Genomic DNA, 26,567 nt, shown 5'->3' on the forward strand with positions numbered 1-26,567 from the left:
GATAGAGGGGTCTGGACATGGCTGGGGGACCCCAGGAAAGGGTCTGGGGGGTCCAGATAAGGCTTGAGGGGTCAGGGCCGGGGGGTCCGGCTGGAGGGGTCAGGGCTGGAGGGGTCCGGACAGGGATGGGGGGTCAGGGCAAGGCTGGGGGGGGTCCGGACAAGGCTGGGGGGGTCAGGGCTGAGGGGGTCCAGACAGGGATGGGGGGTCTGGGCAAGGCTGGGGGGGTCCGGACAAGGATGGAGGGGGCCGATGCAGGGCTGGGGGGGTCAGGGCTGGGGGGGTCCGGACAGGGCTTGAGGGGTCTGGGTCAGGGCTGGGGGGTCTGGACAAGGCTGGAGGGGTCGAGACAGGGCTGGGGGAGTCAGGGCTGGGGGGGTCAGGGCCGGGGAGATCCTGACAAGGCTGAAGGGGGCATGGCTGGGGGGGTCCGGACAAGGCTGGGGAGGTCCGGTGCAGGGCTGGAGGACCTGGGGACAGGGCAGGGAGAGGCTGGCGCTGGCTCAGCCGTCCCTACACCTTTAAAAGTCTCCTCACGTTGGCGCGCTGATTATCCATTAACCCGATGCGAGGTCCCTTTCCTGGGGGGGGCGTGCTGGGCAGCTCTGCCAGCAGAACCAGCAGCCGGGCTGGCGGCCTCGCTGCCTCCCTCCTCCTCCTCCTCTTTTTCCCCCCCTCCTTACCCCCCCTTCTCCCTCCTTATCAGCAATTCAGATTCCATGCAAATCTCCGGGCTTTCTTACAGGGACGAGGCAGAGGACCCAGAGCTTCTCCGCGGCCGAGAGATATCTCCTCCTCCTCCTCCTCCTCTTGGGATTTTCCTCCTTTTCCCCTCCCCGCCTCCCTCCCTCTCTTTCTTTCCTCCTTTTCACCTCCTGGAACAAAAGTAGCCCTTCTCTCTGCGCCTGCGAGCGGGCTGGCTTTGTCTGTCCGCTTGCCCGGGGGCTAAGGAGCCCGGTTCGGGGGGGGGGGTGGGTGGGTGGGTGGGCTGGCTATGGGAAGGCGAGCGAGTGGTCAGCGGGGGCTACTAGCCCTCCTGGGGCTGACGGTGGCCCTGGCTGGCTGCGGGGCGACCTGCCCCGAGCGGGAGCTGGAGAGGAGGGAGGAAGAGGCCAACGTGGTGTTGACGGGGACGGTGGAGGAGATCATGAACGTGGACCCGGTGCACCACACCTACTCCTGCAAGGTAAGGGCAAAGAGGAGGGAGAGGGGGGGATTTTTTTTTTTTTTTTTGGGGGGGGGGACACACACCTCCCCCCCTCCCTTCCCCAGGCGCCTTATGGGTCGGGCGCATGTGGTTTTTATTGTAGGCGCTGGAGCTTTGGTGTGTAATTATGTATTTTTAGCCTGCGGAGTGTCTCTGTCTCGGGCTGGAGCTCCCCGAGCTGCGGGCAGGGGAATCTCTCAAGGTTGCTTTTTATGGGCATTTCCCTCTTTTCCATCCTGCCGAGCTGACTCCCAACTTTTCTGCTCGGGCGAGGTTTGGGTGCTCGGAGCTTTCGGCGCAGCTCCCCTGTTTACTTTAGCAGCATCTTGAGTTCCTTCGGCTCAAGCTATTGTTTAACTACGACTCTAGCCTCTGGCTATGGTTTTTTTTTTTCTTTCCCTTCTTCTCCCCCCCCCTCCTCTAAGCTGAGAGACGGTAAAGTACTGAGCAACCTGAAATACCATCCGCCTGCTTCTCAGCAAACGTGTTGGAGGGCTTAACCCTTCCCGGGGCAGGAATCCGGCTTGCGAGGACATGCAGCTACATCTCCTGCTCCTTCCCTTCCCCAAACCCTCTCCTGCCCGGCCTGAAAAAGTAACTGCGGTTCCTGGCTGTGGTTAATGCCGAGCAGGGCCCGGGGCGATGAGCAGCGATGGGTGGGAGAGGTCTGGAGGTGGTGAACTTCATCCCGAGGGTGATGCCCTCCCCTCGGGAGCATCTTTGTGTCCAGTTCTGGGCCCCTCAGCTCAGGAAAGAGATTGAGGTGCTGGAGCAGGTCCAGAGAAGAGCAAGGAGGCTGTGAAGGGATCCAGCACAAGTCCTGTGAGGAAGGGCTGAGGGAGCTGGGGGTGTTGAGGCTGGAGAAGAGGAGGCTCAGGGGAGACCTCATCACTCTCTCCAACTCCCTGAAAGGAGGTTGGAGCCAGGGGGGGGTTGGGCTCTTTTCCCAGGCAACTCTCAGCAAGACAAGAGGGCACAAGAGGTCTCAAGTTGTGCCAGGGGAGGTTTAGGTTGGACATTAGAAAGAATTTCTTTAGGGAGAGGGTGATCAGACATTGGAATGGGCTGCCCAGGGAAGGGGTGGATTCTCCATCCCTGGAGATATTTCAAAAGAGCCTGGATGTGGCACTCAGTGCCATGGGCTGGGAACCACGGGGGGAGTGGATCAAGGGTTGGAGTTGATGAGCTCTGAGGTCCCTTCCAACCCAGCCCATCCTATGATCCTATGATCTTTCAGCTCACTGAAGCAGCTGAGGAATTTCCACAGGCTCCTTGCCTCTTGGGTCCTCTCTGCTCAGCCTGGTCCAATCTGTGTGTGCCCTGCTCCTGGGAATCTGGCTCCCAGAGCCTCCATGTGTTTGGGAAGTGTCTGGCACATCCTGGGTGCTGGGGAGGAAATGGAAGAGATGGTGCCAGCAGCCCTGTGGCAGCTCGGGGGCCACCTGAGGCTGGGCCAGTGGTGGCCACAGAAGGAGCTGGGAGGCAGAAATGCCCACCCGAGGAAGGAGGCTCCTAAAATTCTTCATCTTGCTGCATCAGGGCTCTCCTGGGATGGGGAAGGTGCTGGCTCAGCAGCTCTGCCTTGGGGAGGGGACAGTCAGGTCCAAGGAGAAGCAGCCAGGGAGGAACCTGGTCTGCAGGAGGTGGCTTTATTTGAAAGGGGGTTTGCAATGCTTGGGAGGAGAGTTTCTAACCCACCTTGCCCTGAGCCATCCCCAAAAATGCTGTGGAGAAGGTTTGGGCTGCTCGCTCTGGAGTTACCAGTGGGATTTTCCCAAGTTATTAGTGTCAGAACCTGCTGGAGTTCTCTAACAGAAAGTGAAAGGAGGAAGAAAACCTCTTCCCCTGGCTGGAAGTGCCAGGACTGGCACTGTCTCCTGTCCTGGGTGTGCTGTGACATTCAGAAATCCCCTTAGAGCTGAGGTTTCTCAGTCCCTTTCCCAGCACTTTGCTCTTTGCCCTGTAATTTTTAATGGAATGTTCAGAGGGTGTTTGCAGGAGGAGGGGGGGTGGGAAAGCTTTGAAGTGGGATGTCTTCAGGACCTGCACCCTGATAAATCTCTCCTAACTGTGACTTAGCAGAGTGTCATGCTCACCACTTGTGCAAATGCAGAGCTTTGCAGCAGCTGTTGGCTGGTTTCAAGCCTCAGAGCTCTCCCAAGCACTGAAATGGCTGTGGGTTCTGCTGATGCTGAGCTGCAGGCTTTGCCAGCCTCCTGTTTTCCCTTTGCTTTGGGTTTTTACCAAGCACTCAGATTGCAAAATTTTGCCACTGGATGCAAAACTCCTGGGAGTTTTGGCCTGGAAGCTGAGCACCCTGCAGCACCCACCCTGGGGCTCTGCAGAGCTGAGGTGCAGGAGGCTGAGAGAGCACCCTGGGTCCTCCTCCTGTCCCATCCAGAACAATTCCTCAGGCCCTGGGGTTACCTCCAAATACCACAGTTATCTCTCGACAGGTTTTTTTGTTCTTTATCTTGAAGAGGAAAGGCAAGGGTGGTTGGAGCTCCACACCCAGAATGGTGTTATTGGTGCTGGGTGGTCTGCAAGGGGCTGAGGAGCTGCCAGGGCTGGGTTGTTTTGGGGTGTTCAGCTCTCAGCCCTCCCTCCCAGCTGAAACCTTGGAGAGATGAAGATAAGCACATTACAGCTCTGAAGAAATGAGAAGTTAAAGCCAGGTAAACACCCTTAAAGAGCTCTCAGGGGAGGAGATTAATGGGGAGGAAGAGGCTGAGAGGACTCCCAAAACTCAGCTGCCTGCTGTGGAACTTCACCCAGGGGTCTGGCATGGGGACCCTGATGCTGGGCTTGTTTTTCTGACCAAGTTTGCTCATCCTGGGTGCTGGCACTGTCCCTTCTGCTCCCATCCTGGGTGCTGGCACTGTCCCTTCTGCTCCCATCCTGGGTGCTGGCACTGTCCCTTCCTGCTCCTCTGCTGTCTCCCCCCCCCTTTGCTGCCCCCCTGTTGATGAAGGCAACTCCTATTTATAATCCAACTGCAGGTTCTATATGTGCTGTAGGAAGTGTTGGAAAGGATGTGGATCCTGTTGCCAACAATGGAGCCTGTATTTTGGGGGGTCAGAGGGGCTGCTCTCCAGCTGGGACTGGATGTGGGAGCTGCTGGGGGTCTGAGCTCTGCTGAGCTTCTGCAGAGAGGGACAGGAAAAGGGGAGAGGGGACAATGTGGGGTTGGAAGGGAAAATATTTGGCTGTGGCTGCTGCTCCCCAGTGCTTTTCAGCTCCTAATGCTGACCCTTTTCTAGCCAGGGGGACAGAGATCCCAACTTTTTCCCTTCCCTGCCAAGCCCCAGGTGTTTCTCAAAACCCCTTTACTGGTGGGATGGGTCCATCCCTGGCACCTTGGGAAAACCTTGGACTCTCTGCTTTTGTCCTGCACTTAAAATACACCTTGGCAGGGATTTGCTTAAATAAAGTCTTCACTGTTCTTACTCTGCCTCCCTGGAGCTGTTGGGAGCCTTGTAAAACACCCTTAATCCAGTGTTTTATGTGCTCACTGGAGAGAATGAGCCTGCTAAAAGGAAGGACCTCCTGGAACTGGGTTCCAGCTCCATTTTTTTTATTTTTTTTTTTCACTCAGCTCCTTTTTCTTCTCCTCCCTCCTTCTTGCCGTAGCCAGTGAGTCACCGGTGACAAAGTCTTAATTGTGGGTGATGATAAATGGGATGCCCTGCAGGTAATTGCTGGGGCTTTGCTGCCTGCACATCCATTCATTAGAGAGGACAAGGGTGGGGAGAAAGGCTGCCTGGCCTCTGCTGCTGCTGCTGCTGAGTGCTGTGGCCTGGCTCTGGGGTGGATGACTGGAGCTGCCGTGCTAATTAACTCCAATTACCATCTGGTTCAAAAGAAGGGGAGGGGGGGTTGAGGGTTCAGCCTTTTTTCTCCTTTAGACCCAGCTCTGCAAGTGTTCCACTGCTGATTCCCAGCACAAGCCATTTGATTTTTTTCTTTTTTTTTTTTTTTCTTTTTTTCTCTTTTTTTTCTTTTTTTTTTTTTTTCCTCTTCTTATATTGCTGTTTGGTTGGGTTGATTTTTGTTTTTTGTTTGTCTTTTTATTTATTTTTTTTTTTTTTTTTATGCCCTGGTTCCTTCTGCTCCTCATCCCTTTGCAGTCAGCACCTGCCCTAAGGGCTTCTTCTTCTTCTGGAGGAGGAGGAGGAGGAGGTGGGGCTGGAGGAAGGTGTTTTAACTTGACTGTGGGGAGAAGCACAACCACAGGGTTTCTCCTGGAGGCCCAGCTGGTGCCAGCTGAAGGAGCAGGAGGCAGCACTGGGCAAGCTGTGCTCCTTAGCACTCAGCCTCCTCAGACCCACCTGAGGTGCCATGTGCTCCCAGATGGGCTTTTTTTTTAATTTTTTTTTTTTTTTTTTTTTTGGTGGCACCACCTGCAGGTGGTGGAGCAGATGTCCCTGTGGCAATAGAGCTGGGATGCCAGCAGGATGAGAGCTGCCTGCCCAGCTGAAGCTCCCTCTGCTTGCTGGGTGACTGCCATCCCTCCCTAGGAAAGAGCTGGGGGCTGCCAGAGCTGGGTCAGCCAGGCTTTGAAGGCATCTCAGCTCCTTTTCCTCCTCTGCAAGGAGGGGATGGTGACCTGGGAACAAATCCTTGCTGATCCTCTGGTCACTGGCATCACTCAGGGGAGCTGACTCCTTCCCTGCTGGGAGGAGGATGAGAAGGGGATGGTTTGATGGTTTTTAGGTGACCTTTCCACATCTGGGGAAACTGAGGCACGTGGGGCTTTTCCACAGGAGCTGTCACAGGGCTCTTTGTACCTGGTGTGGGTTTTGTCACTGGCATCACTCAGCAGCAGCCTCAGGGGAGCTGCTGGGAGCTGCTTCCTTGCTGGGAGGAGGATGAGGATGGGAGCAGATGAGTTTGATGGTTTTTAGGTGCCCTTTCCACACCTGGGGAAACTGAGGCACGTGGGGCTTCTCCAGAGGAGCTGTCACAGGGGTCTTTGTACCTGGGGTGGGTTTTGTCACTGGCATCACTCAGCAGCAGCCTCAGGGGAGCTGATTCCTTCCCTGCTGGGAGGAGGATGGGGATGGGAGGAGGAGGAGGATGAGGATGAGGATGGGAGCAGATGAGTTTGATGGTTTTTAGGTGACCTCTCCACATCTGGGGAAACTGAGGCACGTGGGGCTTTTCCAGAGGAGCTGTCACAGGGGTCTTTACACCTGGGGTGGGTTTTGGTTTAGGGTGTGCAGGAGAACTGGGCTCACCTTAGGAATAGAGAGTGGGTGCTGTTGGATCTGGTGGAGCTGAGACCCAGGGTCCTCCTGCAAGGAAGGCAGGTATTGCACCTTCAGAGGGGGGTGTGTGGCTGGGGAAGGGCTGAAAATAAAATAACATCCCTCAGCTGGGTTCTGGACCTTTCCTCAGCTGGGTTCTGGACCTTTCCTCAGCTGGGTTCTGGACCTTTCCTCAGCTGGGTTCTGGACCTTTCCTCAGCTGGGTTCTGGACCTTTCCTCAGCTGGGTTCTGGACCTTTCCTCAGCTGGGTTCTGAACCTTTCCTCAGCTGGGTTCTGAACCTTTCCTCAGCTGGGTTCTGAACCTTTCCTCAGCTAGGTTCTGAACCTTTCCTCAGCTGGGTTCTGAACCTTTCCTCAGCTGGGTTCTGAACCTTCAGCTCTACCTGTGGAGCAGAGGACAGCAACACCATCTTCATTCCTTTCTGTTCCATGCAGGAGGATTCCTCAAATAGCCCTCAAAGGGCACCAAAGTACCCTGAAAGCAATAAAAAAAAAAAAATTCAAACTCATCCCTGAAAAGGGCCCAAAACTGCTCCAAAAGTTTCCCCCCAGCCTGCTTGCTGCTGCAGGGGTGGGGAGGGCTCTGTTCCCCTGTCCCATCATCTCCCCCCCTGCTCCTCTTCCTGGCAGGGACAGTCTGTGGGGTGAGCAGAACAAGTTCAGCTCCAGAACGTGGTGAAACTTGAAGTGTTTTGCTCAGGACAGAACCTGGAGAGCTCAGGGCAGGTGTAGCAGAGAGGTTTGGATGTTCTTTACTCTCTTTGGCCCATGGGTTTGTGGTTTGGAGGATGGACTGAGCTCTGCTGGGAAGGTCTCAGCATCCTCAACTCCTCCTGGGCACGTTGTGACAAAAATGAACCAGGGCAGAAGGTGCTGGGAAATGCTCTCAATCCCATCACCTTCCTTCCTCTTTTTTTCCTCCAAAGTGAGAGGAAGACTGGGAGAAGCTGGGAAAAGGTTTGGAGGATGGACTGAGCTCTGCTGGGAAGGTCTCAGCATCCTCAACTCCTCCTGCCCACCTTGTGATAGATAAAAATGAACCAGGGCAGAAGGTGCTGGGAAATGCTCTCAATCCCATCACCTTCCTCCCTCTTTTTCTTCCTCCAAAGTGAGAGGAAGACTGGGAGAAGCTGGGAAGAGGTTTGGAAGGATGAGAAGAAGCTGGAAGAGGCTTGGAGGATGGACTGAGCTCTGCTGGGAAAGTCTCAGCATCCTCAACTCCTCCTGCCCACCTTGTGGTAAAAATGAAATTAAATGCTCTCCATCCCATCACCTTCCTCTCTCTTTTTCTTCCTCCAAGGTGAGAGGAAGACAGGGAGAAGCTGGGAAAAGGTTTGGAAGGATGGACTGAGCTCTGCTGGGAAGGTCTCAGCATCCTCAACTCCTCCTGCCCACCTTGTGATAGATAAAAATGAACCAGGGCAGAAGGTGCTGGGAAATGCTCTCCATCCCATCACCTTCCTCCCTCTTTTTCTTCCTCCAAAGTGAGAGGAAGACTGGGAAAAGCTGGGAAGAGGTTTGGAGGATGGACTGAGCTCTGCTGGGAAGGTCTCAGCATCCTCAACTCCTCCTGGGCACGTTGTGACAAAAATGAACCAGGGCAGAAGGTGCTGGGAAATGCTCAAAATCCCATCACCTTCCTCTTTTTCTTCCTCCAAAGTGAGAGGAAGACTGGGAGAAGCTGGGAAGAGGTTTGGAAGGATGAGAAGAAGCTGGAAGAGGCTTGGAGGATGGACTGAGCTCTGCTGGGAAGGTCTGGGCACCTTGTGATAAAAATGAAATGAAATGCTCTCAATCCCACCACCTTCCTCTCTCTTTTTCTTCCTCCAAGGTGAGAGTCTGGAGGTACCTGAAAGGCAAAGACATCGTCACCCACGAGATCCTCCTGGATGGTGGCAACAAGGTGGTGATCGGTGGCTTTGGGGACCCTTTAATCTGTGACAACCAAGTCTCCACGGGGGACACCAGGATTTTCTTTGTCAACCCTGCCCCCCAGTACCTGTGGCCCGCACACCGGAACGAGCTGATGCTCAACTCCAGCCTGATGAGGATAACCCTGAGGAACCTGGAGGAGGTGGAGCACTGTGTGGAAGGTGAGCTTGGAGCCTGGATGCTCCCAGCACTTGGATCTGGTCCTGCTGGGGACACTTCTGGGGGAGTGGAGTCACCATCCCTGGAGGTATTTAGAAAGGAGTTTGGACCTGGTCCTGCAGGATGTGGTTGAGGAGGTGACTGTGGTGTTAATCAAGGGTTGGGCTGGGTGCTCTCGGAGGTCTCTCCCAACCTAAATGTTGATTCTGTGATTTGTCCCTCTCTGTTTGCCAGTGGTTGGTTGGCCCAGGGCCCAATGGGTCAGTCCTGCTGCTCTTGGTTGCTCGGTGTGACACGGGGACAATGCCCGACCTTGACCTGGCTGTGGGAGGCGGTGGTTGCAAGAGGCAAAGGGATGGATTTTTAGGGTGCTTTTGCTCCAGATCTGCTGCTGGTCCTCAGTTCTCCTCGGTTATGGGTCTGATGTGGGGGGGGAATGTCCCCAGTGCAAGCCCTGCCCTGCTGGGAGTCTGTGGCAGGGGTTTTTGGCAGGGATTTGAGGCTCCTGAAGGTTTAGAGCTGACAGGTTCACGTCCTTCATGGCGCTCACCCCAAATCCACCTCCCCTTGGAGCTTCCTTGCTTTCTCCATCAGCTTTTTGAAGTCTTGGGGGTAAAGCTTTCTGCTCCAAGGTCCATCTGAGCACCTGGGTGATTTTGGGGGGGATGTGAGCTGTGCTCCTGCAAGGTGATGGTGAACCCCCCCGTGCCCCTTGCACGTTGATTTGCACGGTGGTGTCTGCAGGGGTTGTGGTGTGGGGCTGTGCTTGGGGAGGGGGTGTCCAGCTGAGCCAGGTGACAGCACAGGGACACAGGGGCTGGGCTGTAGCCCCCAGGGGACAGGGTGAGGGGTGCTTCCAGGTCTGTAGGGGGGGCGGGGGGGTTACCAGGGGTGTAACAGCAGTTTTGGGAAGAGCTGGGTGGGAGGCAGCCCGTGGATGCTCTTCAGGGGGCTCTTAGGTTTCCAGGTGTGACCTCTACATCTGGAGCGCTTTGACCCTTTTTCTACCCCTCGTCCGATCACCTTGAGGATATTTTTCTGGAATAACCCACTGGGGGCTTTGGGTTTTTCTCTTTCCCCCTCTTTTTTTGTCCCCAAAGTGCCCCCCCCAGGCCCTTTTCTGGGCTCTGAGCCTGTGTCCTGGGAGCAGATGAGTAAACATGGGAAGGAATGCAGGAATTCTGCCTGGACAACAAATAAAGGGGCAGCTTGGCTGCCTCCTCCCCCTTGGATGTGGAGAGCAGAGGCTGTGACCCCTTTTTCCAGCTGGGAAGGGAAGAGAGGGAAATGATCCAGCTGGGGGGGGTTGGGAGGGAGCTCCCAAGAGGCACCTGTCTGGAGTGGGGTTTGGAATTTTTCTGCCTTGGATTGCTGTATCCCACCCTGCACGTGAAGGGGGAGAGGAGGAAGAGGAGTCTGGGCCTGTGGGGCTGATTTTTCTGGCACCCAAGCAGCCCTCTGGAAAAATTCTGACTTTGCTCCGTCCTCTTGGGTGCCCTCCTAATGCACCCCTTGGTGCTTTGTGGTGAAGGAAATCACCCCTGGGAGGTGAGGAAAGATCTAGTTTTCCAAAAAAAATTCTAGATTCCTTGTATATATATATATATTTTTTTTTTTTTTTTTCACTAGGACTTGCTCCTGCTGGTGGGTGGGGAAGGTTCAGAGCTGTGTGGTGCTGGGTCCCTTTGGTGGCCTGGACTGGTTGTCCCCCAAAATTGTGTATTCCCTGGATATATTTATTTTATTTTATTTTATTTCTTATTTTATTTTATTTTTTATTTTATTTTTTATTTTATTTTTTATTTTATTTTTTATTTTATTTTTTATTTTATTTTTTATTTTATTTTTTATTTTATTTTTTATTTTATTTTTTATTTTATTTTTTATTTTATTTTTTATTTTATTTTTTTTTTATTTTTTATTTTTTATTTTTTATTTTTTATTTTTTATTTTATATTTTATATTTTATTTTATATTTTATTTTTTATTTTATTTTTTATTTTTTTATTTTATTTTTTATTTTATTTTTTATTTTATTTTTTATTTTATTTTTTATTTTATTTTTTATTTTATTTTTTTTTTTATTTTTTATTTTATTTTTTATTTTATATTTTATTTTATATTTTATTTTATATTTTATTTTATTTTATTTATTTTATTTTCACTAAGACTTATTCCTGCTGGTGGGTGGGATTCAAAGCTGTGGTGCTGGGTCCCTTTGGTGGCCTGGACTGGTTTTCCCCCAAAATTCTGGATTCCCTGGACATATATATACATATATATATTTTATTTTATTTTTTTCACTAAGACTTATTCCTGCTGGTGCATGGGGAAGAGTCAAAGCTGTGTGGTTCTGGGTCCTTTTGGTGGCCTGGACTGGTTTTACCCCAAAATTCTAGATTCCCTGGATATATATATTTGGACTCGATGATCTCTGAGGTCCCTTCCAACCCAGCCTATTCTATTCTATGACATATATAATTTTTTTTTTTTCCCTAGGACTTACTCCTGCTGGTGGGTGGGATTCAAAGCTGTGGTTCTGGGTCCCTTTGGTGGCCTGGACTGGTTTTCCCCCCAAAATTCTAGATTTCCTGGATATATATGTATTTTTTTTATTTTTTTTTTTCACTAGGACTTACTCCTGCTGGAATCCAAAATTCTAGATTCCCTGGATATATATATATAATTTTTTTTGTTTTCACTAGGACTTATTCCTGCTGGTGGGGAAGGTTCAAAGCTGTGGTTCTGGGTCCCTTTGGTGGCTTGGACTGGGACCTGCTGGGCTCAGGGGACACATCCTGGCCTGGAACAGCTTTTTTTGAGGTGGCTTTTGGGACAGGATGGAAAAATCAGGCATGAGAACCTGCTCCTGCCACCATGGGAAGCATTTCTGAGGCTGAGGATTTAGCTCCAGGATTCATTTCCCATCAGCTCCCCCCATCCCCCCTGCGGGAAGGTTCAAAGCAAAGCTGCCCAAGTTTTGCACTTGGAGTTTAAAAACAAATCTTGGAAGAAAAAATCGGAAGAATGGTGGCAGCTGAGTGGGGAAAAAAACATCAGTGTTTGGAGTGGCCTCATCTCCTGTGGCTTGGAAAAATCCTGGACATCAAAATCTTGCCTGTCCTAAGAGGGGAATTCAAACCAGGGCATCTCTGGGGTGAGGGTAGGAGCAGTGTGTTTGAATTTTATTTAATTTTAATAAAAGTTGTGCAGGGCTCTGGGGGTTGCAGAGGAGGCCGGGACCTGAGCAAAGGAAAATGTTTGCTCTGCAAGGGAATTCGTGGCCAGGGAGCTGACCCTGTGCAGCACCCAGACCTGTGCAATGGATTTCCTCCTGGAAAGACATCTGGATGAGGTTTCCAGGGAAGGAATGAGCCTGGAAAAGCCCAGGATGAATCCAGGGAGTCCAAGGGCAGGTGCTGGAGAGAGCATCCTTCCAGAGGGAGCATCCTGGGAGAGCTTTGGACCATCAAGGAGACTTTTTCTGGAGCTGGATCCTTCCCAGAGATCCTGCCCCTCTGGATGTGCCGGATTTTTGGCTTTGACCTCAAGGACTCTTGGAGGAAATCCCATTTTTGGAGTGTGTGGTGTGGGAGGGGCTGTGAGTTGGCTCCAGACTCAGCTGTCTGGGTGGAAGGAAGCTGAAAATTAAAGTTTTGGGGGCGACTTTTGGTCCATGAGAGAACCCAGAGCTTCTTTTACACAGAATTGGGGCACGAGTTGCAACCACCCCAGCCCAGGCTGGCTTGGGAGATGGGTCTGGATTTGGAACTTCCAGGGAAAACCCATCTCCCTTGGCTTGAGGGTGAAACCTGGGAGTTTGGGGTACAAAAAGCACCCCCAGAAGTTCCTGCTGGTGGTTTGAGAGCTTCCTCCCCGAGCAGCACATCCAAGGTATCTTTAAGAAATTTGTGGCCTCACAGCTGCTCAGGGGATGTGGAAATTGGGATGAGGAACCCTGGGGAAGGGCTTGGGGAGCATTTTGGGAAAGGGCTCCTTGTCCTGGGGCCATGTGTGGGTCCTGCTGTGTGTCCTGGGTGGGGATGGGATGGCTCTGGCTGGCAGTCAGCACGATGCTCCAGATGCTCCCTCCAGATGTTGGGAAATGGCACTTGTTGCCACTTGGCTCTTTGGGAAATCCTAATTCCAGCCACCCCACAACTCTTCCTCTGACTTTGCAGCTCTTTGCCAGCCCTGGTGGGCACTCCCATGGGAGAGCTGCACCCAGACCTGCAGCCTCAGCCCCCCCGTGCTTCACCCAGGGAGATAATGTGGGGCACCCAGGGAGATAATGGGGTTTTTTTTGTTGTTTTTTCCTCCTTCTTTGATATTTTCTTGCCCTGCTCTGCCTTCCCCTGGTTCCCTGTGGCTCTGCAGACACCCCCATGCTCCCAGCACCCACTTTTCCTGCTCAGCTTGGGAGCAGGGCTGCTTTGCCAGCATCTCCCTTTCCCACTCATCCATTCTCCATCCTAATTTTTCCTCCTCTTCATTTCCCTCTTCATTTTCCTTCATTTTCCCTTCCTTTTTTTTTTTTTTTTTTTTTTTTTTTTGGTGTCTTTTCCTCCACACAACCCAGCCTTTTTTTTTATTTATTTGTTTTTCCAAAGCCCCCATCCCATCCCAAATGTTCTTTTCCAGCTCCTTGCACGAGGGACAGTGGCTCCTCCAGAGCAGGGAGTTGGTGGCAGGGGTTGTGCTCACTTCCCACGCTTTTCCTTCCCTTTCTTTTTAACTCATCCCAAGGGTTTCTCCGTGCTTCAAAGGGGCTGGAAAAGGGTCAGTGTGTGGGGTTTTTCTTAAGGAAGGTTGGTTGTGGTTTGGGTTTTGGTTTTTTTCCCTCTTCTTGGCTGTGTTTCGGATGGATGCTAAGGAGAGGAGCATCAACACCTCTGTCTCAGGAGGGGGAGAGTTGGGCCAGGAGCCAGAAAAAGAATGGAAAAAGAGGAATAAAATCCAGAGCCTGGCAGGGAGGGGGGAGGGAAGGGATTCCTCATCTCTTGGGATGGAGTTGGGTACCAGTCCCAGCCCCTCTGCTCTGCTTGGCATGGCAATAATGCAAAGCATCCCCTGGCTCCGTGGCAGGAGCTGAGAGAATCCATTTGTTTAGCAAATTCCAATGGAATTTGAAGCTGCTGGAGGAGGCTGCTGCTCTGGGAAGGCTCCTCTGGCCTCTCTTCCCACTCCAGCACATCCTGCCGCATTGCTCCGGGGGATCCTTGGGGAATTTTTGGTCAGCAGGAGCCTCTGGGCAGTGGAATTCTGACAAGTGCTGGGGCCTGGCCTGGTGCTCCTGCTTTTCCACCCTTTTTCTGATTTTTTTTCCTCAAAACACACTCCAAAAATTGGGTTTTATGCTCCAAGTGCAACGTTCCTGCAGGGGGGGGGGGGAGCTGATGGGAAATGAACCCACAACTGCCTCAGCTTTTCTTTTTTTTTTTTTTTTTTTTTTTTTTTGTACAACCCCAAAAGGGAGGGAGGGTGATGGTGGGAGTGGGAAAAGTGTCCCCAGTGTCCCCCACGGGTGACCAAAACATTCCCACATCCCATTCTTCTGCCAGAATCATAGAATAGGCTGGGTTGGAAGGGACCTCAGAGATCATCGAGTCCAACCCTTGAACAACTACTGCCACAGTCACCAGCCCATGGCACTGAGTGCCACATCCAGTCGCTTTTTAAATGTCTCCAGGGACGAAGAGTCCACTACCTCCCCAGGCAGCCCCTTCCAATGTCTGATCACCCTCACCCTAAAGAAATTCTTTCTAATGTCCAACCTAAACCTCCCCTGGCACAACTTGAGACCTCTTGTGCCCTCTTGTCTTGCTGAGAGTTGCCTGGGAAAAGAGCCCAACCCCCCCCTGGCTCCAACCTCCTTTCAGGGAGTTGGAGAGAGTGATGAGGTCTCCCCTGAGCCTCCTCTTCTCCAGCCTCAACACCCCCAGCTCCCTCAGCCCTTCCTCACAGGACTTGTGCTGGATCCCTTCCCAGCCTCCTTGCTCTTCTCTGGACCTGCTCCAGCACCTCAATCTCCTTCCTGAGCTGAGGGGCCCAGAACTGGACACAGGACTCAAGCTGTGGCCTCCCCAGGGCTGAGCACAGGGGCAGAATCCCTTCCCTGGACCTGCTGGCCACGCTGTTCCTGAGCCAGCCCAGGATGCCATTGGCCTTCTTGGCCACCTGGGCACACTGCTGGCTCATGGTCACCTTCCTGGCAATCCAGACTCCCAGCTCCCTCTCTGCCTGGCTTCCCTGCAGCATCCCTCCTGGCACAGCACCCATCCTGCTCAGGGGATGGGAACAGGGGGATTTGGGGCTGTGGTGCTGCTGGGAGAGGAAAATTCCCACTGCTGGGACAAGGAGTGGGGTCCGTGGGGTGACACTGAGGGGACTCTGCCCACTGGTGCCATCGCTCTGGCTCTGATACCCCCCCCCCCCCCCCCAGCATCCCCTAAAAAACTGCCTGGAAGTTTAGGATTCTGGCTCCTACTTTTGCATCCCCTGGCTTTGCAGGGCTGGTTGGTTTGTGTGGGGTTTTTTTGTTTGTTTGGGGTTTTTTTTGTTTGTTTGGGGGTTTTTTTGTTTGTTTGGGGTTTTTTTTGTTTGTTTGGCGGTTTTTGTTGTTTGGGGTTTTTTTTGTTTGGTTTTTTTTTGTTTGTGTTTTTTTGGCTTTTTTTTTTTTCGTTTGGGATTTTTTCACTTGGGGTTTTTTTGATTTTTTTTTTCTTTTGGGTTTTTTTTGGTTTTTTTGTTTGGGTTGTTTTTTTTTGTTTGGGGTTTTTTTCTGTCTGGGTTTTTTTTTGTTTGGGGTTTTTTTTTGTTTGGGGTTCTTTTTTTGTTTGGGGGTTTTTTTTGGGGTTTTTTTTGGGGGGGTTTTTTGTTTGGGTTTTTTTTGTTTGGGTTTTTTTTTTTGCTTTGAGCTTTTTGTTTGGGGTTTTCTTTGTTTTGGGGTTTTTTTGTTTGGGTTTTTTTTGGGGGGGTTGGGGTTTTTTTGTTTGGGGTTTTTTGGGGGATTGCTTGGGGTTTTTTTTTGTTTGGGTTTTTTTTGTTTGGGGTTTTTTTGTTTGGGTTTTTTTTGTTTGGGTTTTTTTGTTTGGGTTTTTTTTTGTTTGGGTTTTTTTTGTTTGGGATATTTGTTTTGTGTTTGGGTTTTTTTTTTTGTTTGGGGTTTTTTTGTTTGGGGTTTTTTATTTGGGTTTTTTTGTTTGGGGTTGCAATGTAGGGGCGGTGCTGGTTGCAGAGTGCAGCCAGGCAATCCCAGCCATGGATTTCAGTGGGTTCCATACTGGAACCAGTTGGCCAGAGTTCCATACTGGAACCAGTTGGTGGGACTGGGCAGCACTTTGCCCAGGGGGGGCTGTGTCTGGCAGAGCTCCCTGGGCTTGTTCCCAGTGAATCTGGGAATGGGATTGGGGTTTGTTGGTCTTGTTCCCACTCTGGGAAGTTCTTGCAGTCCTTTGGGATGACTCCCAGGAACAGGAGAGCTCTGGGAGGTGCAGGGGGCACAGAGCAGCCCGGTGCTCCGGGGGGGGAGAGGGAAGTGGGGGGTGGTTAGTTAGTTGGCTGGTTGGTTGGCTGGTTAGTTGGATGGATGGTTAGTTAGTTGGGTGGATGGATGGTTAGTTGGAGGGATGGATGATTGGTTGGATAGTTGGATGGGTGGGTGGATGGATGGTTGGTTGGATGGTTGCATGGTTGGTTGGTTGGTTGGTTGGTTGGATGGATGGTTGGTTAGTTGGTTGGATAGAGTATTAGATGGATGGATGGATGGATGGATGGATGGATGGATGGATGGATGGATGGATGGATGGATGGTTAGTTGGATGGTTGGTTAGTTGGATGGGTAGATGATTGGTTGGCTAGTTGGATGGATGGATGGACGGTTGGTTGGTTGGTTAGTTGGATGGGTGGATGATTGGTTGGTTGGGTGGCTGGATGGGTGGTTAGTTGGATGGGTGGTTAGTTAGTTGGATGGATGTTTGGTTGGTTGGTTGGATGGGTGGATGGATGGATGGTTGGTTGGTTGGTTAGATGAGTGGATGGTTGGATGGATGTATGGTTAGTTGGCTGGTTAGCTGGCTGGTTGGTTGGTTAGGTGGTTAGATGGTTAGCTGACTGGTTGGTTAGATGTATAGCTGGTTAGCTGGCTGGTTGGCTGGTTGGTTAGCTGGTTAGCTGGCTGGTTGGTTGGCTGGTTGGTTAGCTGGTTAGCTGGTTGGTTGGTTAGCTGGTTAGCTGGCTGGTTGGTTGGTTAGCTGGTTAGCTGGCTGGTTGGTTGGTTGGTTAGCTGGTTAGCTGGTTGGTTAGCTGGTTAGCTGGTTAGCTGGCTGGTTGGTTAGCTGGTTGGCCAGCCCCCTTTCCCTGAGGGGCCGTGGACAGCTGAGCAGGGAGAAAGGCTTTGAGGTGGTGCAGGGGGCTCTGCAAGCTGCTCCTTCCTTCCAGGAGCCTTTCGAGCCTTGTTTTTAGTTTTTCCTTTTAAAACTGCTTCTCTTCCTGCATTTCCAGCTCCCTGGCCTCATTTCCTCTGCTCAGCAAAGGACTCCAAAGCTTTCAATAATTCATTCCCAACCTGACTGGTTTCAGCCTGGCTGCAGCACAGGCTACAAAGTGAACCAGAATGTGGGGGGGGGGGGGGTTCAAACCACTTGTTCCTTATCTGCTTCTGACTTTTAAGGCTGGGAGAGGGGAGGTTTCGATTAAGATATTGGGAAGAAATTAATTTCTTGTGAGGGTGCTGAGCCCCTGATTCCCCAGGGTGTCCCCAGAAGCTGTGGCTGCCCCATCCCTGGGGGTGTTGAAGGTTGGATGGGGCTTGGAGCACCCTGGGTTGGGGGAGGTGTCCCTGAGCATGGCAGGGGGTTGGGTAGATGATTTTTAAGGTTTTTCCAACCCAAACCATTTGATGGTTCTCTAAAGATGCTGCTGGTGGTGTTTAGCACTGCCCCAGCTGCTTGGTCCCATCCCAGCAGCAGAGATCTCATGGATCAGGTAGGATCCTGCTGGGAGAAAGGGGTTCTGGAGGAAAAGCTGCTGGAACACCCCATTCCCTCTGGCTTTGAGCAGCTGATGGAGCAGGAGCCAGGACTGGGGTCCCCTGGCATGCTGCGTGTTCAGCCTTGGGGTAACTGGGGGGGGGATTTCTCCTCCAGCTGAGCCCAGGTGGATTTAGCTGGATTTGGGGGGGGTTTAGTGGATTTCTGCCCTGAAAAGAAGACCAGGACTGCTCCTCACTGCTACAGCCCAGGGCTGCTCTTCTACAGCCAGGCTTTGCTTGGATCTCCATTCTGTAGCTCACTTACTCCAATAGTAGGTAACTTACTCCCATAGTAACTAACTTGTAGCTCCCCTCTGGAGCTCACTTACTCCAGCTAACCTACTCAAACAGTAACTAACTTGTCCCATTCTGTAGCTTATTCCAACAGTAGCTTGTAGTCCCTCTCCTCAGCCAACTTACTCCCATAGTAACTAACTTGCAGCCCCATTCTATAGCTCACTTACTCCAGTAGTAGCTCACTCCAATAGTAACTTGCTTACTCAATCAGCAGCTAACTTGTAGCCCCATTCTATAGCTAATTTACTCCCATAGTAACTAACTTGTAGCCCTATTCTGTAGCTCACTTACTCCAGTAGTAGGTAACTTACTCCCATAGTATCTAACTTGTAGCTCCTCTCTGTAGCCAACTTACTCCAGCTCAGCCCAGCTGCCTTTTTGGGTGCAGAAGGAAAGGTCACAGCAGCTCTGCTGCCCCTCTGCAGATCCAGGAGACAAACTTAACATCTCCCATGCCCAACCACCTCCTCCTATCCCCTTTTGCTTTTCTTCTTCTTTTTTATTTTTCTTCTCTTTTTTTTTCTTCTTTTTTTTCTTCTTTTTTTTTTTTCTTCTTTTTTTTCTTTTTTTTCTTCTTTTTTTCTCTTTTTTCTTCCTTTTTTTCTTCTTTTTTTTCCTCTTCTTCTTTTTCTCTTCTTTTTTTCTTTTTTCCTTCCTTTTTTCCTTCCTTTTTTCCTTCCTTTTTTCCTTCCTTTTTTTCCTTCCTTTTTCTCCTTCCTTTTTCTCCTTCCTTTTTTCCTTCCTTTTTTCCTTCCTTTTTTCCTTCCTTTTTTTCCTTCCTTTTTTTCCTTCCTTTTTCTCCTTCCTTTTTCTCCTTCCTTTTTCTCCTTCCTTTTTCTCCTTCCTTTTTCTCCTTCCTTTTTCTCCTTCCTTTTTCTCCTTCCTTTTTCTCCTTCCTTTTTCTCCTTCCTTTTTCTCCTTCCTTTTTCTCCTTCCTTTTTCTCCTTCCCTCTCTCCTTCCCTCTCTCCTTCCCTCTCTCCTTCCCTCTCTCCTTTTCTCCCCTTCCTCTCTCCTTTTCTCCCCTTCCTCTCTCCTTTTCTCCCCTTCCTCTCTCCTTTTCTCCCCTTCCTCTCTCCTTTTCTCCCCTTCCTCTCTCTTTCCCCCCTTCCTCTCTCTTTCCCCCCTTCTTTTTTTCTCCTTTTTTTTTTTTTTTTCTTTCTTTTTTTTCCTCTTTTTTCTTTTTTTTTTTCCCTCTCCCCTTCCTGGCAGAGGCTGCTGGCAGAGTCCTGCAGAGTCCCAGGGGTTGCTGTGTCATCCTGATGGGCTGTAAGAGCATCTCTGGTCTAACATCAGCCCCTGGTGCTCCTGCAGGGATGCTCATTAGCAGCAGAGAAGTGGAGGCTGTGGCTGATAATTAAAAGCAGGGGAACAGCAAAAAAAAAAAAAAAAAAAGAAAAAAAAAAAAGGCTTTAGGGAGCTTTTGTGTCTCTCAGCACTTTGAAGTGTGTTGTCTCTCTTGGGGTTTTTACTCCTCAGCAGCATCTTGGGTGCTCAGGGCCAGAGCTTTGGGTTGGGATTGGGCTCCTCCTGGAGAGAAGGAGGTTTTAGGTTGGTTGGGGGGCACTGCCAAGCTCTTAGCTGTTTTTTAAGGGCTTTCAAGCAATTTTCTCAGCCTAAAAAGCCACTGAACTCCCTTGGGTGCTCCCAGAGCAGGGAATGGGACCCGAGAGTCCCAGCTCAGTGGGGTGCTCAGGGTTTGCCTGTAGGAAAAGGGAAAATCCCAGGATAACTGTGATACCCACCCTGACCTTGAATGGATGGGGGAAGAGCTTAGAATCCCAAACCTGGATTGGGAAGGGATTTTGGTGGCAGGTTGAGCCTCCTGGGGTCTGTGAGAACTCCTGGTGGGACAGAAGCTCCTCAGCTTGGGTCACCCGAGAGTTGAGTTGAGTTGAGTTGAGTAACTTGTGCCCTTGGGGTACTTCTGAACCCCCCAAACTGCAGGAAAAGTCACTGGAATGGAGTAAAAAAAACCAAGCAATCCATCACTTGCCAGCCCTGGTTCAGCTGCCAAATTGTGATTGCCTTGGCTCTCCTCTCCTTGGCCAGGAACCACCAGATCCTGCTCTGTTCCTGGGATAAAACCCAAAGCTCTGGGGGCTCAGCTCAGCCCAGACCTTCAGGAAAAGTTTTTCCAGACCTGCTGCTGGAAAACCAAGAGGCATCAGCCCCGGAGGGATGGGGAGGGGGTGCAAAAATCACCCAAGATTGGGAGGGGGGAAATGGATAAAAGGGTAAAACATGTTCAGGGGGCTGTGCCTTGATCGTTGGGCTCCTCTGGTTTGGTTTTTGTGGTTTTTTTTTTCCAACTCAGAGCCCTGGGAGCAGAGGGGAGGTGGGCAGGGGGTGGTCTTGGAGCCTTTCTTTGTCCATTTCCCTGTCCTTGGGTGCAGCCATCCCAGCATTTCCCCAGCCTCCCCCTTGCACCTTGCTGCTCCTAAACCTGAATCCACCTTTGTGTGAAGGGGCAGGGGCTGGGCAGGAGGCCAGGGAGGACATTCCAGGCATAGCTGAGCCAGGTAGGTTGGCAGGGGAAAAACCCTGGGGAGGAGCTGCAGAGGCTGCAGGGCTGGGAGGAAGAGGAATGAGGCTGCCTGGGGGCTGAGGTGCTGGCACTGCCCTTCCCCAGCATGCACAGGGATCCTAAATGTCACCTTCCTGGGGCTGTCCCATTGCAGAAGGGGGCACACACTGATTTTTTTTATTTTTTTTTTAGGTGTTAGGATGTGGTTGTTGGGGGGGAAAACCCAGAGAGAGCCTGGGGTGGTCTCTTCTTGCTGCTCCCCTTGCAGAAGAGGACACACACTGATTTTTTTTTTTATTATTTTTATTTTTTTTTTTTTTTTTGGGTGTTAGGATGTGGTTGTTGGGGGAAAACCCAGAGCCTGATGTTGTGCAGAGGCCAGGGAGGTCCTGGGGTTGAGTTCAGGATTGATGCTGGAGCTCCTGGGAGAATTCATCTGAATGGACACCCCAGAGGAGAGGGGCTGTCCCCTTGGAGAAGGGGACACACACTGATTTTTTTTTTTTTTTTTTTGGGTGTTAGGATGTAGTTGTTGGGGGAAAACCCAAAGCCTGGGGTGGTCTCTTCTTGCTGCTCCTAAATGCCACCTTCCTGGGGCTGTCCCCTCGAATAAGAGGACACACAATGATTTTTTTTTTTTGGTATTAGATATGGTTGTTGGGGGAAAACCAGAACCTGGTGTTGTGCAGAGGCCAGGGAGGTCCTGGGGTTGAGCTCAGGATTGATGCTGGAGCTCCTGGGAAAATTCATCTGAATGGACACCCCAGAGGAGAGGGGCTGTCCCCTTGGAGAAGGGGACACACACAGTGATTTTTATTTTTTTTTTGGGTGTTAGGACGTGGTTGCTGGGGGAAAACCCAGAGCCTGGGGTGGTCTCTTCTTGCTGCTCCTAAATGCCACCTTCCTGGGGCTGTCCCCTTGCAGAAGAGGACACACACTGATTTTTTATTTTTTTTTTAGGTGTTAGGATGTGGTTGTTGGGGGAAACCTCAGAGCCTGGTGTTGTGCAGAGGCCAGGGAGGTCCTGGGGTTGAGTTCAGGATTGATGCTGGAGCTCCTGGGAGAATTCATCTGAATGGACACCCCAGAGGAGAGGGGCTGTCCCCTTGGAGAAGGGGACACACACTGATTTTTTTTTTTTTTTTTTTTTGGGTGTTAGGACGTGGTTGTTGGGGGAAAACCCAAAGCCTGGGGTGGTCTCTTCTTGCTGCTCCTAAATGCCACCTTCCTGGGGCTGTCCCCTCGAATAAGAGGACACACAATGATTTTTTTTTTTTTTTTTTTTGGTATTAGATATGGTTGTTGGGGGAAAACCAGAACCTGGTGTTGTGCAGAGGCCAGGGAGGTCCTGGGGTTGAGCTGAGGATTGATGCTGGAGCTCCTGGGAAAATTAATTTGAATGGACACCCCAGAGGAGAGGACACACAGTGATTTTTATTTTTTTTGGGTGTTAGGACGTGGTTGTTGGGGGAAAACCCAAAGCCTGGGGTGGTCTCTTCTTGCTGCTCCTAAATGCCACCTTCCTGGGGCTGTCCCCTCGAATAAGAGGACACACAATGATTTTTTTTTTTTTTTTAGGTGTTAGGATGTGGTTGTTGGGGGAAACCTCAGAGCCTGGTGTTGTGCAGAGGCCAGGGAGGTCCTGGGGTTGAGTTCAGGATTGATGCTGGAGCTCCTGGGAAAATTCATTTGAATGGACACCCCAGAGGAGAGGACACACAGTGATTTTTATTTTTTTTTTGGGTGTTAGGACGTGGTTGTTGGGGGAAAACCCAGAGCCTGGGGTGGTCTCTTCTTGCTGCTCCTAAATGCCACCTTCTCAGGGGCTGTCCCCTTGCAGAAGAGGACACACACTGATTTTTTTTTTTTTTTTTTTTTTTTTTTTTTTGGGGGGGTGTTAGGACGTGGTTGTTGGGGCAAAATCAAAACCTGGTGTTGTGCAGAGGCCAGGGAGGTCCTGGGGTTGAGCTGAGGATTGATGCTGGAGCTCCTGGGAGAATTCATCTGAATGGACACCCCAGAGGAGAGGAGCTGGAGGGGGGGTTTGGCTGTGACCCCATCCTGGCTGTGCCAGGGATGCTGCAGCCCTTGGTGCTTGAATCCACTCTTCCCTCTGTGCCTTCCCAGAGGGAATGACCCCTTCCTGCCAGGTTTTGGGTTGGTGGCATCCCCCTCAGAGCCAGTTTTGTTGTGGTGGTGGCTGCTGAGCATCTTTCCCTCTCCAGGGCTGTGCTGTGCCTCCCTCTCTGCTGCAGCCTTGGGGCTGAAGCCTTTTCCTGCCACTCCTCCTTTTGTTGGCACCTGCAAACCTTGCTGGTGAAGCCCTTACCAAGGCTTGTAAGGGCAGAAGAGAATTTTTTTTTCCTTCCTTTAATTACCCAAGCAAATCCTCCTGGCTGGGCTGAGCCTTGGGCTGTGCCTGCAGCTTGCTTTGGGGGAGTTTGAGAAAACTTTGCTGCTTTGGCTGCTTTCTTTGTCCATCTCCTGCTTCCCAGCCAGTTCCTCTCTCAGCTTTTCCCTGTTCCTCTGGGCTGTCTGTTTATGCAGTGATAAAATCCCTGAGCAAATTGTTTTAAGTGCTGCTGTTTATCTAAGAGATAAACCAGGATCTGGGGAAGCTCCTGGCAGAAACTGGCCCAGGGAGAGGTTTGAGCCCTGCCTGGCTGAGCATTTCTTCTCCCAGCCCCTTCACCACCTCCAGGAACTCATCCCAGACCAAGCAGAGACTCCAAGGATTGCAAAAATTCCCTTCTTTTTCCCTGCTTTTGCCTTGTGGTCAGAAGAGGAAGGGGGATGCTTGGGAAGAGGTGGTGGCCACCAGCTGGGGTGACCCTGCCTGGGGCTGTGCCCCTCAGGTGGCCCAGAGCTCCCCCCAGGGAACAAACCTGGGCTTTGGTCTTTTAATGGGTCACAAAAACCCCAAGGAAGCCACAAACCCCCAACTTGGGTGGTTCCTTCAGGGCTGCTCTGCAGAGCATCTGTGGAAAATCTGGGAGGATGCTTGGCTGGGATGAAAGGGGGCTCAGGGTGGGATGGATACATGGATCTGGCTCCTGCATCCCTGAAAACTTTGTGCTCTGCCCAGGAGGTGCTGGGGCCTGGGAGCCCTTTGCTCCAGGGGTGGCTGATGGTTGCCCAGGGGATCAACAAACAAAAAAAAACCCCAAACAAACCAACCAGCCCTGCAAAGCCAGGGGATGCAAAAAGGAGGAGCCAGAATCCTAAACTTGCAGACATTTTTTTAGGGTGTGCTCAGATCAGTAGCCCAGGTGACTTGCTGAGCAGGGAGCATTTCCCACCCATCCCCAGCAGCATTCCCTGCTCCCAGCAGCATTCCTGGGCACTGAGGTTGCCTGCAAACAGTGGCCCTGCTGCCTGTCCCCATGGGGTCACCTAACCCTGCCCCTGGGAAGTTGTCCTGGCAGCCCTCTGGGATGTGTGTCCCTCACCTTTGGGGAAATCAGCATCTTGGGGGATAAATTTCCTGGATTTCCACAAGCTTGGGAAGGTGGAGGGGGGAGAGAAATCTCTGGTGACTCAGAATGGCTTCTGAGTTCATGCCTTGGGCTTCCAAGTGCTTCAGGCCAGGGGAGGAAGGGGCCATGGGGCCACCAGCTCCACTGTCTCAGGTTTGGGGATGGATGGCAAGGGGAGGAAAGATCCAGAGGTTGCTTTGGAAAAGTGACATCCCTGTGTCCCAAGCACCAAGCATCTCCCTGGGACTACTGGGACCTCCTGGTGGGACCTCCCAGCTCTGCCCATGCAGGTCCTGAAGCCTCTTGGTGTGGGGCAGAGGGGTGTAAGGGAGGTCAGTTTGCTCCCAGTTGGAGACTGGTGGGGCTGGAGGAGTGAGGCAGGAGCCCTGAGGGGAAACCAGTCTGAGGTTAAAGCCCTCTTGGAGTTAAAACTTCGGAATTTGTTGCCAGCAGGTGGTGGGAGAGCCAGAAATGGGAAGGCACTGAGAAAGGATTAAACAAAATATGCTGGGTGTGTCCAGCAGTTACCTGGAAAGGGTGGAAGCCAAGCCAGGAGCTCCCTGGGGAGATGCTTCCCAGGTTCCTGCCCTGGTGGCCTCTCCTGCCCAGCTCCTAAAGCTGTGGGGGAGAGGGAGGTGGCAGCAGTGGCTGTCACACACTGTCACACACTGTCACACACAGTTTGGTGTCCCCTGGGCTGGGGAAGGGGGGTGTAAAGCTGGGATGAAGCTTCACCCCCCCCCCCCAACACCCTGAGCTGCCTCCTGGCTTGGCAGGATGGGCACGTGGCTTCCTCAGCACAAGGCTGGGCAGGTCCTTGCCCTGCAAAAACTTGCCTGGGAAGCTGTTGGGTTTTGTTCTGGGCTTCTCTCCCTTCACTGGGCCTCTCCCCAGCACTGCTGCCCCCCAAAAAACCCCGCAGGGTTTGGGGTGAGTGACCCCTCGGTCACGTTGGTTGTGGCTCCCCTTGCTCTGCCTCAGGCTGGGAGGAAGGACTGGGGTGCAGGGACATCCCAGGGGGTCCCGTTTCACCCCATCCCCTGGATGGGTGTCCTGGCAGAACAGTCCCACTCCCCTCCTGCCTCTGGGGAAACTGAGGCAGGGCCAGGAGGTGGGGATCAATCCCTCCCTCCATGACACAGGGCAAGGGACATTTGTCCCCCAGGGCAAGGGACAAATCTCAGTTGTGTGGCTCCCTGGGGGGGTCAGGGGTGCTCAGCACCCCAACTGGAGGAGTTTGGCTTGAGGACCCTTGAGTGCCAACCCAGAGCCAGCTCTTTTCCCAACTTTTCCCCCCCTCCTCCTCCTTTCCCTGCCCCAGGCTGTTCTTTCTCCCTCTGCTCTGTTTGCATAACCTGTTCTGGCACCGGTCCTGATCCAGTGGGTTATGTGGGGCAGAGCTCTGCCAGCCTGGAATGCCAGCTATGCATCCCCTGACACCCCCCTGTACCCTGCCAGGAGCTTCCAGGAGGTTTGTTGGGGTTATTTTGATTTTTTTTTTTTTTCTCCCTACAGTTCTAGAGAGAACCTGGGCAATGCCAGAGCTTGTCCAGGGATGTGGGATGGGAATGTTGGGGAGGCAGCAGCTCTGCAGGGGCTCTGAAGAGCAGAATGGGTGCAGAGCTGGGGCTCAGGGGGTGAAGCTGCTGGAAAATCTGGGGGAGTTGGGGGTGTTCAGCCTGGAGAGGAGGAAAAGCTCCAGGGAGACCTTGGAGCATCTTCCAGTGCCTGAAGGAGCTCCAGGAAAACTGGGGAGGGATTTTTGGATAAGGGCCTGGAGGGATGGGATGAAGGGGAATGGCTTTGAGCTGGAAAAGGGGAGATTGGGGTGAGATTTCAGGGAGAAATTCTTTGGGGTGAGGGTGCTGAGCCCCAGGGTGCCCCCAGAAGCTGTGGCTGCCCCATCCCTGGGGGTGTTGAAGGTTGGATGGGGCTTGGAGCACCCTGGGCTGGGGGAGGTGTCCCTGCCCATGGGGGGGGTTGGTTTGATGGTTTTAAGGTCCCTTCCAACCCAACCCAAGCTGTGAAGTCCTGGCACCCCTTGCTGGGGGCTTTTTGTGTGGAATTGCAGGGCTGCCATCCCTCCCCTCCATGAGAGGTGTGGGGCAGGGAGCTGGGGATGCTGAGTGCCCTCAGAGCTCCAGGAAAGGCAAATCTGTCCTGGGATGGCTGGGAACCCTCAGGAAAATCCCTGGAAGGGGGAAAAGTTGAGCTTTGCCTTCCTGGGGTGGTTGCTGCTGGTTTAGCTCCTGCCTGAAGAGCAGAATCCTGATGTCCTGTGTGTTCCTGCAGCCTTCCCCTTCCCTCCCTCATGGCTTGTTGTTCATGGGAGGAAAAAAAAAAAAAGAAAAAAAAAGAAAAAAAAGGTTTTTAATCTCTTTATGGAGAGAACTGCTGGTTATTTTCCACTGATAGAGCCAGGCAGGTCTGCACCAGGCACAGCTCTGTGCTCAGCAGGAAGCTGAGGGAGAAACTTTCAATCCTGCAGAGAGGAAAAACAAAAAATCCAAAAAAAACCCCCAAAAATAATTGTCCATATTTTCCATAATTTTCCATTTGAGGCAATGCTGATTGAGTTTTTAAATCCCTGGTGCTGAGGGGTTCCTGACCCCCACCCAGGGGTGGAGTGGGCAGGAGGGGGAGGTAAATTCTGCCCTGTTCTCAACCTGGT

General features: G+C 51.8%; 1 protein-coding gene across 3 annotated transcripts in view; it reads left to right on the plus strand.

The window, feature by feature from the left end:
* The first annotated feature begins 968 nt into the window (after window positions 1-968).
* Window positions 969-26,567, plus strand: part of AGRN (agrin) — a 121,933-nt gene continuing 96,334 nt past the window's right edge. For all 3 annotated transcript variants that reach the window (XM_071767320.1, XM_071767321.1, XM_071767322.1), the window contains exons 1-2: window positions 969-1,186; window positions 8,308-8,569. In XM_071767320.1, coding sequence (XP_071623421.1) covers window positions 995-1,186; window positions 8,308-8,569 — 454 coding nt within the window. In that variant the 5' untranslated portion in view covers window positions 969-994. The remainder of the gene's footprint in view (window positions 1,187-8,307; window positions 8,570-26,567) is intronic.

This window comes from Heliangelus exortis, chromosome 23 (genome assembly GCF_036169615.1).
Source record: "Heliangelus exortis chromosome 23, bHelExo1.hap1, whole genome shotgun sequence".
In the NCBI taxonomy this organism is placed as follows: domain Eukaryota; kingdom Metazoa; phylum Chordata; class Aves; order Apodiformes; family Trochilidae; genus Heliangelus; species Heliangelus exortis.